The 15356-nt window shown below is 44.0% G+C and overlaps 1 protein-coding gene across 1 annotated transcript; it reads left to right on the top strand.

Moving 5' to 3' along the window:
* The first annotated feature begins 846 nt into the window (after positions 1 to 846).
* LOC148656970 (hepatic and glial cell adhesion molecule-like) lies at positions 847 to 11909 on the top strand. The gene is made up of 4 exons (XM_088644406.1): positions 847 to 981; positions 10906 to 11217; positions 11449 to 11712; positions 11896 to 11909. The coding sequence occupies exons 1-4, from the start codon at positions 945 to 947 to the stop codon at positions 11907 to 11909; spliced, it is 627 nt and encodes a 208-aa protein (XP_088500532.1). The 5' UTR covers positions 847 to 944.
* Positions 11910 to 15356: the final 3447 nt, after the last annotated feature.

The following is a 15356-nucleotide window of genomic DNA, read 5'->3' as shown; positions in this document are numbered from 1 at the left end:
CCGTACACTGTCTCACGGACTGTCACCATTATTTTGTGCACTATTAAACCCTTGTGTGTTCCCTTTCACCACGCCTCCTGTTTTCTCCAGCTCTTACCGCATCGCATAGGGTCTTCTACAAGATCTGACATGGATTTCAGTCCGTGTTCGTGATAATACTAGAGACTACACACTCCTTACTGCACACTATATACTGCTTATTCCATACTGCACTATATATACAGTATGTGGGTGGGGTATACAGTACTGAAACACAGCTTGGAGACATTAGTAAATACCTGACACAGGTCTCATCGGTGAAACATGTAGGGTCTGCATGAGTACAGTACTGAAACACAGCTTAGTGACGTTACTATATACACAGATCTCATTTATACTTTTTTGAAGCAACTTAGTGAGTATTATAGAATCTGTCAGGTATAAACATAACAGGACAGGAGACACAGTGAGAGAGAAGAGATAACAGAGAATCACTTAATAATAAACACACAACAGGACAGGAGACACTGAGAGAGAGGAGATAACATAGAATCCGTCAGTAATAAACACATACAAGTGGACAGGAGACTGAAAGAAAAAACAAAGAAGCAGAACAGCCACCGAGGTAGGAGCAGTAATTCTGCACTTGGTGGAGCTCATACCCAAAGCGTGTTTCTGGGTTATTTTCTTGAAACACACACCCATATGATCAAACACTCAGTGTGTCAATATTCACCAGAGGGTTAGCAGCAATTGTCAGCAGTATGTCACTTTCGGTGCATCAGTTAAGAATTTAGCGGAAGTGCATCAGTAGAGTGTTTAGTGTCATTGTGCAGTGTCATTACATCAGTATGGTGTGTAGTGTCAGTGCGTACGCACAGTATTCAGTGTCAGTGCCTCAATACAACGTGTTCAGACTGCCGCCCTCTCTTCTGTGACTGAAGAATTACTGTTAAGCTGGAGAGATGATCTGTCTGGTTTTGTCCTTTCTGGTCCTGCTGGGTAAGTCACAGTACAGCCTCTACCTGTGTCTAAGCTATCACCTGCAAAACTACTCCAGCATGAGCTCCTGTCACACTGCTTACAATTTCCACAGCTTCTTTAAGTTTCTTTAAGTTTCTTTCTTTAAGTTTAAGCAACTTAAACTCAAGGTGATGCTTTACAGAAGCATGTATTTATTAGCACTATCTGTATGAGTAGGTACAGCGCTAGGATAGTAATTGCTTTCCAATCATTTTACTGCCATAGCTAAATCATACCCTACATAGTACACTCTGCTCATTTTACACTACACACTGCACACAGCTCATTGTACACTGTAAACTACATACTGCTTGTTATAAACTACATACTGCTTGTTATAAACTACCACAGACTATTGACTGCACACAAAATACTGCTTATTGTGCACCGCAGACTATTGACTGCACACTGCATACTGCTCACTGTCACTGTACACTGCAGACTACTGACTGCACACTACATACTGCTCACTGTCACTGTACACTGCAGACTACTGACTGCACACTACATACTGCTCACTGTCACTGTACACTGCAGACTACTGACTGCACACTACATACTGCTCACTGTCACTGTACACTGCAGACTACTGACTGCACACTGCATACTGCTCACTGTCACTGTACACTGCAGACTACTGACTGCACACTACATACTGCTCACTGTCACTGTACACTGCAGACTACTGACTGCACACTGCATACTGCTCACTGTCACTGTACACTGCAGACTACTGACTGCACACTACATACTGCTCACTGTCACTGTACACTGCAGACTACTGACTGCACACTGCATACTGCTCACTGTCACTGTACACTGCAGACTACTGACTGCACACTACATACTGCTCACTGTCACTGTACACTGCAGACTACTGACTGCACACTACATACTGCTCACTGTCACTGTACACTGCAGACTACTGACTGCACACTACATACTGCTCACTGTCACTGTACACTGCAGACTACTGACTGCACACTGCATACTGCTCACTGTCACTGTACACTGCAGACTACTGACTGCACACTGCATACTGCTCACTGTCACTGTACACTGCAGACTACTGACTGCACACTACATACTGCTCACTGTACACTGCAGACTACTGACTGCACACTACATACTGCTCACTGTACACTGCAGACTACTGACTGCACACTACATACTGCTCACTGTACACTGCAGACTACTGACTGCACACTACATACTGCTCACTGTCACTGTACACTGCAGACTACTGACTGCACACTACATACTGCTCACTGTCACTGTACACTGCAGACTACTGACTGCACACTACATACTGCTCACTGTCACTGTACACTGCAGACTACTGACTGCACACTGCATACTGCTCACTGTCACTGTACACTGCAGACTACTGACTGCACACTACATACTGCTCACTGTACACTGCAGACTACTGACTGCACACTGCATACTGCTCACTGTCACTGTACACTGCAGACTACTGACTGCACACTGCATACTGCTCACTGTCACTGTACACTGCAGACTACTGACTGCACACTACATACTGCTCACTGTCACTGTACACTGCAGACTACTGACTGCACACTGCATACTGCTCACTGTCACTGTACACTGCAGACTACTGACTGCACACTGCATACTGCTCACTGTCACTGTACACTGCAGACTACTGACTGCACACTACATACTGCTCACTGTCACTGTACACTGCAGACTACTGACTGCACACTGCATACTGCTCACTGTCACTGTACACTGCAGACTACTGACTGCACACTGCATACTGCTCACTGTCACTGTACACTGCAGACTACTGACTGCACACTACATACTGCTCACTGTCACTGTACACTGCAGACTACTGACTGCACACTGCATACTGCTCACTGTCACTGTACACTGCAGACTACTGACTGCACACTACATACTGCTCACTGTCACTGTACACTGCAGACTACTGACTGCACACTACATACTGCTCACTGTCACTGTACACTGCAGACTACTGACTGCACACTGCATACTGCTCACTGTCACTGTACACTGCAGACTACTGACTGCACACTACATACTGCTCACTGTACACTGCAGACTACTGACTGCACACTACATACTGCTCACTGTCACTGTACACTGCAGACTACTGACTGCACACTACATACTGCTCACTGTCACTGTACACTGCAGACTACTGACTGCACACTACATACTGCTCACTGTCACTGTACACTGCAGACTACTGACTGCACACTGCATACTGCTCACTGTCACTGTACACTGCAGACTACTGACTGCACACTGCATACTGCTCACTGTCACTGTACACTGCAGACTACTGACTGCACACTACATACTGCTCACTGTACACTGCAGACTACTGACTGCACACTGCATACTGCTCACTGTCACTGTACACTGCAGACTACTGACTGCACACTACATACTGCTCACTGTACACTGCAGACTACTGACTGCACACTGCATACTGCTCACTGTCACTGTACACTGCAGACTACTGACTGCACACTGCATACTGCTCACTGTCACTGTACACTGCAGACTACTGACTGCACACTACATACTGCTCACTGTCACTGTACACTGCAGACTACTGACTGCACACTGCATACTGCTCACTGTCACTGTACACTGCAGACTACTGACTGCACACTGCATACTGCTCACTGTCACTGTACACTGCAGACTACTGACTGCACACTGCATACTGCTCACTGTCACTGTACACTGCAGACTACTGACTGCACACTACATACTGCTCACTGTCACTGTACACTGCAGACTACTGACTGCACACTACATACTGCTCACTGTCACTGTACACTGCAGACTACTGACTGCACACTACATACTGCTCACTGTCACTGTACACTGCAGACTACTGACTGCACACTACATACTGCTCACTGTCACTGTACACTGCAGACTACTGACTGCACACTACATACTGCTCACTGTCACTGTACACTGCAGACTACTGACTGCACACTGCATACTGCTCACTGTCACTGTACACTGCAGACTACTGACTGCACACTGCATACTGCTCACTGTCACTGTACACTGCAGACTACTGACTGCACACTACATACTGCTCACTGTCACTGTACACTGCAGACTACTGACTGCACACTGCATACTGCTCACTGTCACTGTACACTGCAGACTACTGACTGCACACTACATACTGCTCACTGTCACTGTACACTGCAGACTACTGACTGCACACTACATACTGCTCACTGTCACTGTACACTGCAGACTACTGACTGCACACTGCATACTGCTCACTGTCACTGTACACTGCAGACTACTGACTGCACACTGCATACTGCTCACTGTCACTGTACACTGCAGACTACTGACTGCACACTGCATACTGCTCACTGTCACTGTACACTGCAGACTACTGACTGCACACTGCATACTGCTCACTGTCACTGTACACTGCAGACTACTGACTGCACACTGCATACTGCTCACTGTCACTGTACACTGCAGACTACTGACTGCACACTGCATACTGCTCACTGTCACTGTACACTGCAGACTACTGACTGCACACTACATACTGCTCACTGTCACTGTACACTGCAGACTACTGACTGCACACTGCATACTGCTCACTGTCACTGTACACTGCAGACTACTGACTGCACACTACATACTGCTCACTGTCACTGTACACTGCAGACTACTGACTGCACACTACATACTGCTCACTGTCACTGTACACTGCAGACTACTGACTGCACACTGCATACTGCTCACTGTCACTGTACACTGCAGACTACTGACTGCACACTGCATACTGCTCACTGTCACTGTACACTGCAGACTACTGACTGCACACTACATACTGCTCACTGTCACTGTACACTGCAGACTACTGACTGCACACTACATACTGCTCACTGTCACTGTACACTGCAGACTACTGACTGCACACTGCATACTGCTCACTGTCACTGTACACTGCAGACTACTGACTGCACACTGCATACTGCTCACTGTCACTGTACACTGCAGACTACTGACTGCACACTGCATACTGCTCACTGTCACTGTACACTGCAGACTACTGACTGCACACTACATACTGCTCACTGTCACTGTACACTGCAGACTACTGACTGCACACTGCATACTGCTCACTGTCACTGTACACTGCAGACTACTGACTGCACACTGCATACTGCTCACTGTCACTGTACACTGCAGACTACTGACTGCACACTACATACTGCTCACTGTCACTGTACACTGCAGACTACTGACTGCACACTGCATACTGCTCACTGTCACTGTACACTGCAGACTACTGACTGCACACTACATACTGCTCACTGTCACTGTACACTGCAGACTACTGACTGCACACTACATACTGCTCACTGTCACTGTACACTGCAGACTACTGACTGCACACTGCATACTGCTCACTGTCACTGTACACTGCAGACTACTGACTGCACACTACATACTGCTCACTGTCACTGTACACTGCAGACTACTGACTGCACACTACATACTGCTCACTGTACACTGCAGACTACTGACTGCACACTGCATACTGCTCACTGTCACTGTACACTGCAGACTACTGACTGCACACTGCATACTGCTCACTGTCACTGTACACTGCAGACTACTGACTGCACACTGCATACTGCTCACTGTCACTGTACACTGCAGACTACTGACTGCACACTGCATACTGCTCACTGTCACTGTACACTGCAGACTACTGACTGCAGACTACATACTGCTCACTGTACACTGTACACTGCAGACTGCTCACTGCTGTTTATTCACACACCTGGCTGTTTTTTACATGGAGATACCAGGACCTGCCTCTTTTTGTGTCAAAATATATATTTTGTGGGTTATATTCTATACTGTGTGTAGTAGTTTGTGTTATATTCTGTATGATGTAGTCTGTATGGTATATTATGTCTTCTATAATTTGTGTCATCTTGTGATGAATTCTGTGGATCATATTCTGTATTTTAAGATTTATTCGGTGCTCTGGAGAATGTATTCAGTAGTTTGTGTTGTATTCTATTTTGTTATACATCCCATTTTGTGTTCAAGGGGAATCCAAACTAAAAAAGCAACAATTCACTGAAATGCAGATTAGATTTCTCTGTATGTCTTTTTCATCTTTTTCATGAAAATGGCTCCAGTGATGTGCTCCTATTTAGGAAAATTAAAATGGTTCTTTCCCTGTCTGCTTTGTCATCCTGTATCCATATGAGATATAAGAACAATGTACTGTACTCTGGTTTATTAGCTGCATTGCAGTCAATCACAAGCAGTAATGCCCAGAGCTATAGAAGTGTTCCAGATCGTCTTTTAGTGGGCTACTAGATTAAATGCTTCTCTTGAAGAAAAAGCCTTGTTTCCATTGTGTGCATTGTAACAGTTTCCAGCAGAGCTTCTGGGACTGTGTCTTTAACCTCCTCCACCCTCTCCCCTTAATAACATGGGGTGTTGGCAAATGTTACTCACTCTTCCTGTGAACCTGCAGCCCTGAGATTCTGACTCTTGATTGTCCACTCAAAAACACCCTTTAAAAGGGAAAAAACTACAGTGTTTACACAATAAAACTCTCTCATTTCAAATGATCAGTAAATTAACATTTCAGCCATGTTAATATAGAATTATAACTTTTTCTGTCTTCAATTTATGTATAACTGAATGTCCCTGGCATTAATGTTTTTTTAAGTATGGCATTTATGTTAAAATATACCAGATAAGGTTATATAACTACTAATGTGACACTCAATCAATACTCAATCGCAACTAATCATGAAACGAATGCGGTCAGTAGCTGTGGGTTTAAGTTTGAACATGTCTTGTATTATAGACACTTTTATTTCCTTTGATAAATGATATAGATTCACATAGAGATCCTTCAGAGGAATAAGCCAATACATTGTTTTATGTATAAGCTGCATTTGTGTCTGCAAGAGTATAAATGTGTTCATTGCTGTTCCTCTGACTTTACCATTTTAAAACAGCGTTTTGCCTGTCATCTGGTCTGTGTACTAGTCCAGTAAGAGCATACTGTAGTCACTGTGGCATGTCAGTCCTACACAACATTGCTACTGACTGGATGAGCCTCCTATTCCGTCTTCAAGACTTTTGGCATTTTCTGACTGTTTCACCACAAATATCAAGGGACTGCAACCACAGATACGAGAAGGGACACTGTTCCAAAAAGCAGTAGAAAATAAACATTTTTAGAAAGATGACGTTAAGCTTTTTTTCCTTTAATACACCCTTACATTGGCCCACACCAGTTATTCTCTGTACTCCTGAATTTCCAATATCCCTGCTTTTCCCGGAGGATCACAAGTGTAGAGTCACATCACAAAAAAAATCATATTAAATTAACACCCAGATGTGACGGAACACATTTAAGACTTATAATGCATTTAAATATGTATTTCCTTAATTGCAGTTGTCTTCACTCCCCAGGTTATCAGAAAATGTCACCACTGCATACTAAAGGCTCTACATACAGCTACTAATAAAGCAGACATTAAACTTCATTATTCATAAATTACACTTTTATTAATAAACCTCATTATGAATAATTGTGGTGTGTCTGGAAAACACCTTTAATTAAATATTACAATAATTTTTAAGTGGCAGATGCATATGTTAGTGACAATATTATTTTCACTATATGCAGGAATGAACTAATGTGATCCACAGTTCCGTTTAGTCTGCTACTAAGCTGTTTAAACCACATGAAGAGGTGGTTTAAGTTAGTTCCATACTTCAGTAACATCTAGAGGGCAGGAGCTGTTACTTTCGGTTTGTTGCTAATGAGAACAGGTTTAGTATGGTGTTACGGACTAATTTGTCTTAAGGTAGCGCCCTGGTTAAGCATGGAGCTAACCATGGGTTGGACAGTTAATATGCTGCTTTAAGGTTGTTGCAATTGACCCATCATGTCACAACACGTAATAACAGTAAACTATTTTATATATCTTGCTGAGCACCTCGAACATTCTAAATGGCTGCATCTGTAACTAATAAGGCTAAGAAAAGACTACAAAATGCTAACATTTGTTGTGAATCTTGGATAAGATACTGTACCTTAGCAAGATGGCATTGGATTGGACTGGGGTACATCTTTTCAGATCACTTGTTTATTACACTCAAAACTTATTTTATGATGTATAGGAACCTTTCTTGTTAAACATTCTTCCAAACCTCTCAGCCATGCAGATTAGGTGATTTACAAAATGTGATAAGCTAGCCTGTATTTATGATGTGTACTATATGCCTGTCTCCTAATGCCACGAATTCAGTATCTGTAAAAGAAATGTGTGTGTTTTTGAACAGAGCCCCCCTTCTCCCCTTTTATCATTTTCTGTTTGGTCTCTTTTTATTTTGTGTATCTGTTGTGGTGAAAGAAGAAAAGTTAATAAACTTAGTTCAAAATTCTTACTAAGGAATATTTTTCTAATACGTCACGTGAATAAAAATTCCATTATTAATGCTGAAACACAAGTTAACATGTTAACACTTCCAGCTGGAAAAACAGTGTTGGGTTGAGCCATAGTCTGTCTTGGCAACTGCTCACTTAGCCCTGGTGCAAAGAGAAGACACAGAGCTTTGTCTAATATTGCTAAGGGCAGTTTTTCCAGACGTTAGCGTTCGTGAACTTTACTCTTCTTGCCTGGGTCCTGTCACGTGTGAGACGAGAGGAGAGAATCTCAGTTCATCCAGGCTGTAGCTTTTTGCTGAATATCTAGAATATCAAAAAAAATATTTCAACTGTCTGTTGATCAGGTAAAACTATTTGATTCACTCTTTTGACCTGGCTTTCTGGACAAATTTAAAGTCCTGAGTTGGACTGCTTACAGGCACATGGTTGGAAAAACCTGACTGACAGCTCAGCTGGAAAGAGAAGAGAAGTTGGGGAGATAACCAACAAAAATGAGTTGGATGCTACTTTTTAAGGCATGACATCACAGTTGGTGATTGGTAAGGATGTTTTCAGGTGTAATCCTACAGGTCTCTCATTGGTGGATTGTCTGTTGGATGATGGACCGTAACCTCTGGCCCAAAAGAGGGATAAATAGCAGGGAGCCAGGCTGCACCAACAGCATTAGTGTACAGTTTCACTGTGTTCTGGTCTGTGTTCCAGTCCTGGAATGTCTTTCTTACTAAATGGGCTTTAACTGTATTTGACACAGAGGCCTAAGCCGCTTTGTCAAGGCAATAAAAAGATTTTTCTATGTGTAACAGTATGCCTTGAAGATACAACTCAATAATTTTAAAACTAAGCTGGAATTTAGTTTTAAAGCTAAAGCTAAGCTAAGCAGGTGTGAGCCTGGTCAGTACCTGGGTGGGAGACCTCCTTGGAAAAACTGGAAGAGTTGCTGCTGGAAGAGGTGTTAGTGGGGCCAGCAGGGGGCGCTCACCCTGCAGTCTGTGTGGGTCCTAATGCCCCAGTATAGTGACGGGGACACTACACTGTAAACAGGCGCCGTCCTTCGGATGAGACGTAAAACCGAGGTCCTGACTCTCTGTGGTCGTTAAAAATCCCAGGGCGTTTCTCGAAAAGAGTAGGGGTGTAACCCCGGCGTCTTGGCCAAATTTCCCATTGGCCCTTATCAGTCATGGCCTCCTAATAATCCCCCTCTATGAATTGGCTACATTACTCTGCTCTCCTCCCCACTGATAGCTGATGTGTGGTGAGCGTTCTGGCGCACTATGGCTGCCGTCGCATCATCCAGGCGGATGCTGCACATTGGTGGTGGTGGAGGGGAGTCCCCATTACCTGTAAAGCGCTTTAAGTGGAGTGTCCAGAAAAGCGCTATATAAGTGTAAGCAATTATTATTATTATTATTATTAAAACAGAATATCAGATTATTGTTGCTGATCTTGTTAGAATTGGATGCAAGCAGTCTAGACAGCTCCAGAGACGGATCAGACTAGAGACAGTAGTGAGGTGAATTGTCCATCTTTATTCTTGATGTTCACAACCAGAGATCAGGGCTGATGATGTTGATGTCCCTTACCGGAACCTGTATGGGTAATATACCCCCTTCTAGAGGATTGAATGAGACCAGTCTCTACTAGCCCTTACCGGTATATTTCCATACAACTACTGTACCACTCATACTGTTTCCATCAAGGTCAACTCAACATTTCTAAACCTTCTCACAGTAATGGGTATAATACAGTGAGAGTTGATCAGCTTTCACATAACTTGTTCATAATTTGAATGTTAAGCAGCAGCATTACAAAAGAAGGACAAACATACTGTATGCAGTATATTGCAGGACATAAAAGGTATATAATGATTGAAACAATTATAATCGGTAATCAATCAACATGTTAATATAAGTGTCAATCAATACTACATCTGTTAAATAAACACAATAGTGATCTGAAGATGCACTGCCAGTCCAGAGCAAGGTCTTCTGCCACATTAAGTCAGAAGTACGTACAGCAAAGTCCATGATGAAGACAAGACACTGTCAATGTTATACACAGCAGCAGCCCAGACCACAGCGGGCCAAACTGGTATGGAGCTACCAATACTGGTCACAGTTGAAACAAGGCCAACTGGATAAACAGTGCTCATAAGGAACTATGGATTAAAAATGAAAAGAAAAACATTGGAGAAAAAAGTCACACTGCCTATGAAGAGAATCTAACACGCCAGCAGGAGGGTCAGTAGAGGTACAGCAGTTCACAAAGTTCATTCCAACAAATGAATTTTGTACCTGTCCAGTCAGTGTGTTAAATGTAAAATCAGGCATGTAAATTTGTAACAGAGAGGTGCTGTATTTGACTTTTATTGAAGCTTGTTCAGACTGAACAGAAAGTCTTATCTCTTTCTCTCTCCTCCACAGGGACACATCTGTCTCCCACTCTGCAGCGGGAAGTGAAAGGCATTGTGGGAGAGTCTGTCACGTTTCCAAGTGTCCAAGTGTCACAGATCATAGATCTAAAACAAGGAGATAGTGCTTCTGTCCGCACGGTTGCAGAAGTATTTAATGGGACGATAACTAACACTCAACCAGACTTCAAAGACAGAGTGACCTGGGACAATCAATCTGGATTCTTCCAAATCAGGGATCTGAGAACAAGTGACAGTGGGGTTTATACAGTGATGAGCCTGGGTACCCAGAAGACTTCCACAACCTTTAACCTGACAGTGTTCAGTGAGTATCCCCTGTATCTCCTGTGTGCATGAAATTCACTCTGAAAGAGTCCTGTCTCTAACAGTGTTTAACCTGACAGTGGTCAGTCAGTGTGTTGCTTGTGTCCACAGTGTTCTGTATTCTGTGTACAGAGCACCGCAGCTTTTTGTCAGCAAGTGAAGAATTAAGTCCGAATTGACAGCTGTTGTATCTTTACAGACAGAGTTTACATTTCAGGTCATGTCTCTACAGATAGAGTGTCCAGACCTCAGGTGTCCAGAGTGTCTCAGGTCAGTGACAGGTGCTCTCTTCTGTGCTCTGTGAGTAACGGGAGAGAGGTGACCCTGTCCTGGCAGAGAGAGGGAGAGACACTGACAAACACCAGCAACCCTGATCTCAACACCCCCCTGACTCTCCCTCTGGAGACAGAAGGACTCTCTCACTCCTACAGCTGTGTGGCCTCTAACCCAGTCAGCACTGAGACTCTCACAGTCAGACCTGAGGTTCACTGCTTTGGTGAGATACTGGAGTCAAGACATTTTCTTGACAGCTGCCAGACTGAGCCAATGAATTTGTAATTGAATCTGTACTGTATTCCGTGACAGAATGCTGAGCCACCTCCTGACCCCACGAGCAGCGCTTTTTGTTTTTCCAGCAGTATTGGGGGCTCTTTTTTCAGTTCTTCTATTCTAATTGTAGGATGCTTCTCCTGACATCCGTGTCTGTGAGTGGGCCTCGGCCTGGCTTTCCTCAGGTTGTCCACTCCGATATCAGTGATAGCATGTTGAGCTTTTTTTTTCTCTCCCATTCTCATTGCTGAATATCATTTCCTGACATCCGTGTCTGTAAACGGGTCTATTGCCTGACTTTCCTCGGGTTGTCCACTCCGATATCAGTGGTAGAATGTTGAACGTGTATTTTGCTCAGTTTTCGGTGTTTTTCTAGTTTTTATTCCCGGGTTTTTGTGTTTTTACATTGATTTTTTTTGGTGTTTTGGTTTTTCACTTCCTGGTTTCCCCTTCTCTCTGGTTCCCCAGACCCCTGTGTCGTGGCACTCTTGGTTCCTATCTGTTTTGAGTGGTGTGTTACCCTGGTCTCCCAAGTTTATTTTTGTTGTTTGTGCTTTTGTACTTGTTTTTTGTTGACGCTCCGGAGCTCTATCCGCCCCCCCCCCCACCTAATAAAGGTTTCTACCCTGGAGGAGGGGGCAGCTCTCATCCATGGACTCCAGGAGGTTTCCTTTCAGTTAAATGAGGTTTTTCCTCCCCCCAGTGTGCTGTGCAGCTCATTTACTTGTTGGGCGTCAGGAGCCGCTCATGAAGGGTGGGGGTACTGTCACGCCCTCTGCAGCTAGGGGGCACTCCTATTCTGTCCTGTCCCTAGTTTCATTTCCTGTGCTTTGCTTGTCCTTCCAGTGTGTCTCTCTGGGGCTGTATATTTCCGGGTCACGCTTTTCTTCTCGCTCAGCATTGATGTTCAGATGTCCAGGAACCCACCTAGCATCAGGTCGCCCCACATCCGCTGCCTGAGGGCATATGTTTCTATATGGCATTTTCTGAACAGCTGAGCAGGTTAACCCCCGTCCCGCCGCTACGCATAGGGTCTTTTTCCACTCTCCTGCCATTCCACGGTTTATCCCTTCCAACATCTGTGACATTACCTCTTCTCTTAATGTTCTTTTAAAAAACATTAACAGATTTCAGCTCTTCACACCACCCAGCCCTCTATTTACTCAGATACTCTGTTCTCATTTGCTTTATAGCTCTTCATTACATGAAACAAGAGCTCAAAAGCTGATCCATTGTGTTTCTTCTTGCTTCACTTAGTGTAGTCTTTATAGTGAAATTGAGTAGCAGCACCTATCAGACTGATTAGTATTTGACAGTGTTGAAGGGTCTCACTGCACTTTATGTTTCTGCAGAAAGAGTGTCCAAACCTCACATATTCCAAGAAATCGGGGGCATTAAGAGCTGCTCTCTGCTGTGCTCTGTGAGTAACGGGAGAGAGGTGACCCTGTCCTGGCAGAGAGAGGGAGAGACACTCAACCACACCAGCAACCCTGATCTCAACACCCCCCTGACTCTCCCTCTGGAGACAGAAGGACTCTCTCACTCCTACAGCTGTGTGGCCTCTAACCCAGTCAGCAATGAGACACTCCCAGTCATACCTGAGGATCACTGCTTTGGTAAGATACTGTGGACACAATATCTACTTGACTGTGTGGCTGCGATACTGATTCAAAGGATTTGTCATAGTGTCTGTACTGTATTAACCCCTCTCTCTCAGTGCAGTGTTAATGTCCTGTAGTGTCCAGTCAGTGTGTCTGGACTGTATTAACCCCTCTCTCTCAGTGCAGTGTTAATGTCCTGGAGTGTCCAGTCAGTGTGTCTGGACTGTATTAACCCCTCTCTCTCAGTGCAGTGTTAATGTCCTGTAGTGTCCAGTCAGTGTGTCTGGACTGTATTAACCCCTCTCTCTCAGTGCAGTGTTAATGTCCTGGAGTGTCCAGTCAGTGTGTCTGGACTGTATTAACCCCTCTCTCTCAGTGCAGTGTTAATGTCCTGGAGTGTCCAGTCAGTGTGTCTGGACTGTATTAACCCCTCTCTCTCAGTGCAGTGTTAATGTACTGTAGTGTTGTGTATTACTCTCTCTCTCTGCTGTTTCACAGGTACTGGGAGCAGTGGGAGTGTGATTTCAGCAGCTGTCCACTTTGTAACTGTGTCAGTGTTTGGAGTGCTGACTGTGTTCGCAGTCCTGGTTGTGATGAGGAATGAGCTCATCCTGAAGAGACTGACAGAGAGTCACCAGCAAGGTAGATGCCAGTCTTCTTACCAAGAATATCCGTTAACAATGTAATTAAAGAATAAGTGATATAGTTACAGTGTGGTGCAAAAAACATACTGTATTTAGCTCTTTGTGAAATTCACCTAATCCTCACCAAGTCATAATAGTAGATAAAACTACTGTCACGCCCCACACTCTACCTCGGAAACACCGTTCTGTCCCTGTCACATTCCACACTCTCCCTCGCAAACGACGTTACATTCCCGGAACCTCTGCTTCACAATCTCATCCCTGATTGAACCCATCACATTCTCACATGCATCAGATTCCTCAAATTCTCACTCCCTAGCCAATCATCCAATCACACCCCTCTCCTTTCAGTATTTAAACTCCCCTCACACACCTTCCCACACTCACTATTGAGAAGCCTCTTGTAGTATTCTCCAGTGTGTGTTTCTAAGCCTTTTGACTGTTCTCCTGTTATGAATCTTCTGCTTCTGCCTATTGACCTTGCCTTCTGGATTGTTTTGGATATCTTTCATTGCTGGACCCTTAGCCTCCCTTATCGATCTTGCCTCCTGGATTTTGACTTCTGGATTGTTTCTGGACATCTCTTGTTACCGGACTCTCTGCCTCCCTTATCGACCCAGCCTTTGGATTTTGTCTTTTGGATCGTCCCTTTGCTACTCTGCATTCTGTGGGATTCCTGTCATGCATAAGGATCCTCCTATTCTACTGATTAGGTTCCCTGACAACTGCTGTACCTTATTGGACAAATACAGAGAAATTCTACTTTGTGTGGGATATTTAAAAAAAAAAAGTACCAGTATTAAATATATTCAGGCAAAAAAGCAAATGATGCCTGCTATATATAAATCTTTTTGCTCCTCATTTAGAAACCATAACTTGAATCAAATATCTACTGAAAGAGGTGGTCAGTCTCTCATATCACTGGGGTCATAGCCCACTCTTTCATACAGAACAGTGATGTTTTCTTGTAGGTATAGGTCCCACCACAGCATTTCTATGTAGTTTAGGTCTGGACTTTGACTTGACCATTCAGGATTCCACAAATCCTGGATATCTTCTTTTTGGGTCAGTCTGTCAGATTTGTTTGTGTGTTTCGGATCATTGCCCTGTTGCATGATCCATTTTCAGTTCAACTCCACATTTTTCCCACAACAACTGCACCTGATGGTGGGTACGCAGTTCTTCTGGTTAAATAGTTTTTTTTTCTTGCCCAACATGGCAATTTGCATTATAGCCGAAGAACTCCGCTTTGTGCTCATCTGGCCAGAGCACATTGTTCCAGGAGTCATGTTCTTTGTTCAAGTGCTGCTTTGCAAATGTAATCCATGCAGCAATGTTCTTCTTGC

This window comes from Lepisosteus platostomus, chromosome 8 (assembly GCF_059453375.1).
Source record: "Lepisosteus platostomus isolate fLepPlt1 chromosome 8, fLepPlt1.hap1, whole genome shotgun sequence".
NCBI classification, from domain to species: Eukaryota; Metazoa; Chordata; class Actinopteri; order Semionotiformes; family Lepisosteidae; genus Lepisosteus; species Lepisosteus platostomus.
The sequence above is the reverse complement of the archived record's forward strand: the minus strand, read 5'-3'. Positions and strand labels throughout refer to the sequence as shown.

Bases quoted from the DNA above. Each gene is read 5' to 3' on its own strand.
- LOC148656970 (XM_088644406.1), top strand. From the start codon at position 945: ATGATCTGTCTGGTTTTGTCCTTTCTGGTCCTGCTGG. The intron at 982-10,905 runs GTAAGTCACAGT...TCTCCTCCACAG, and splicing joins GTCCTTTCTGGTCCTGCTGG to GGACACATCTGTCTCCCACT. The intron at 11,218-11,448 runs GTGAGTATCCCC...ATGTCTCTACAG, and splicing joins CTTTAACCTGACAGTGTTCA to ATAGAGTGTCCAGACCTCAG.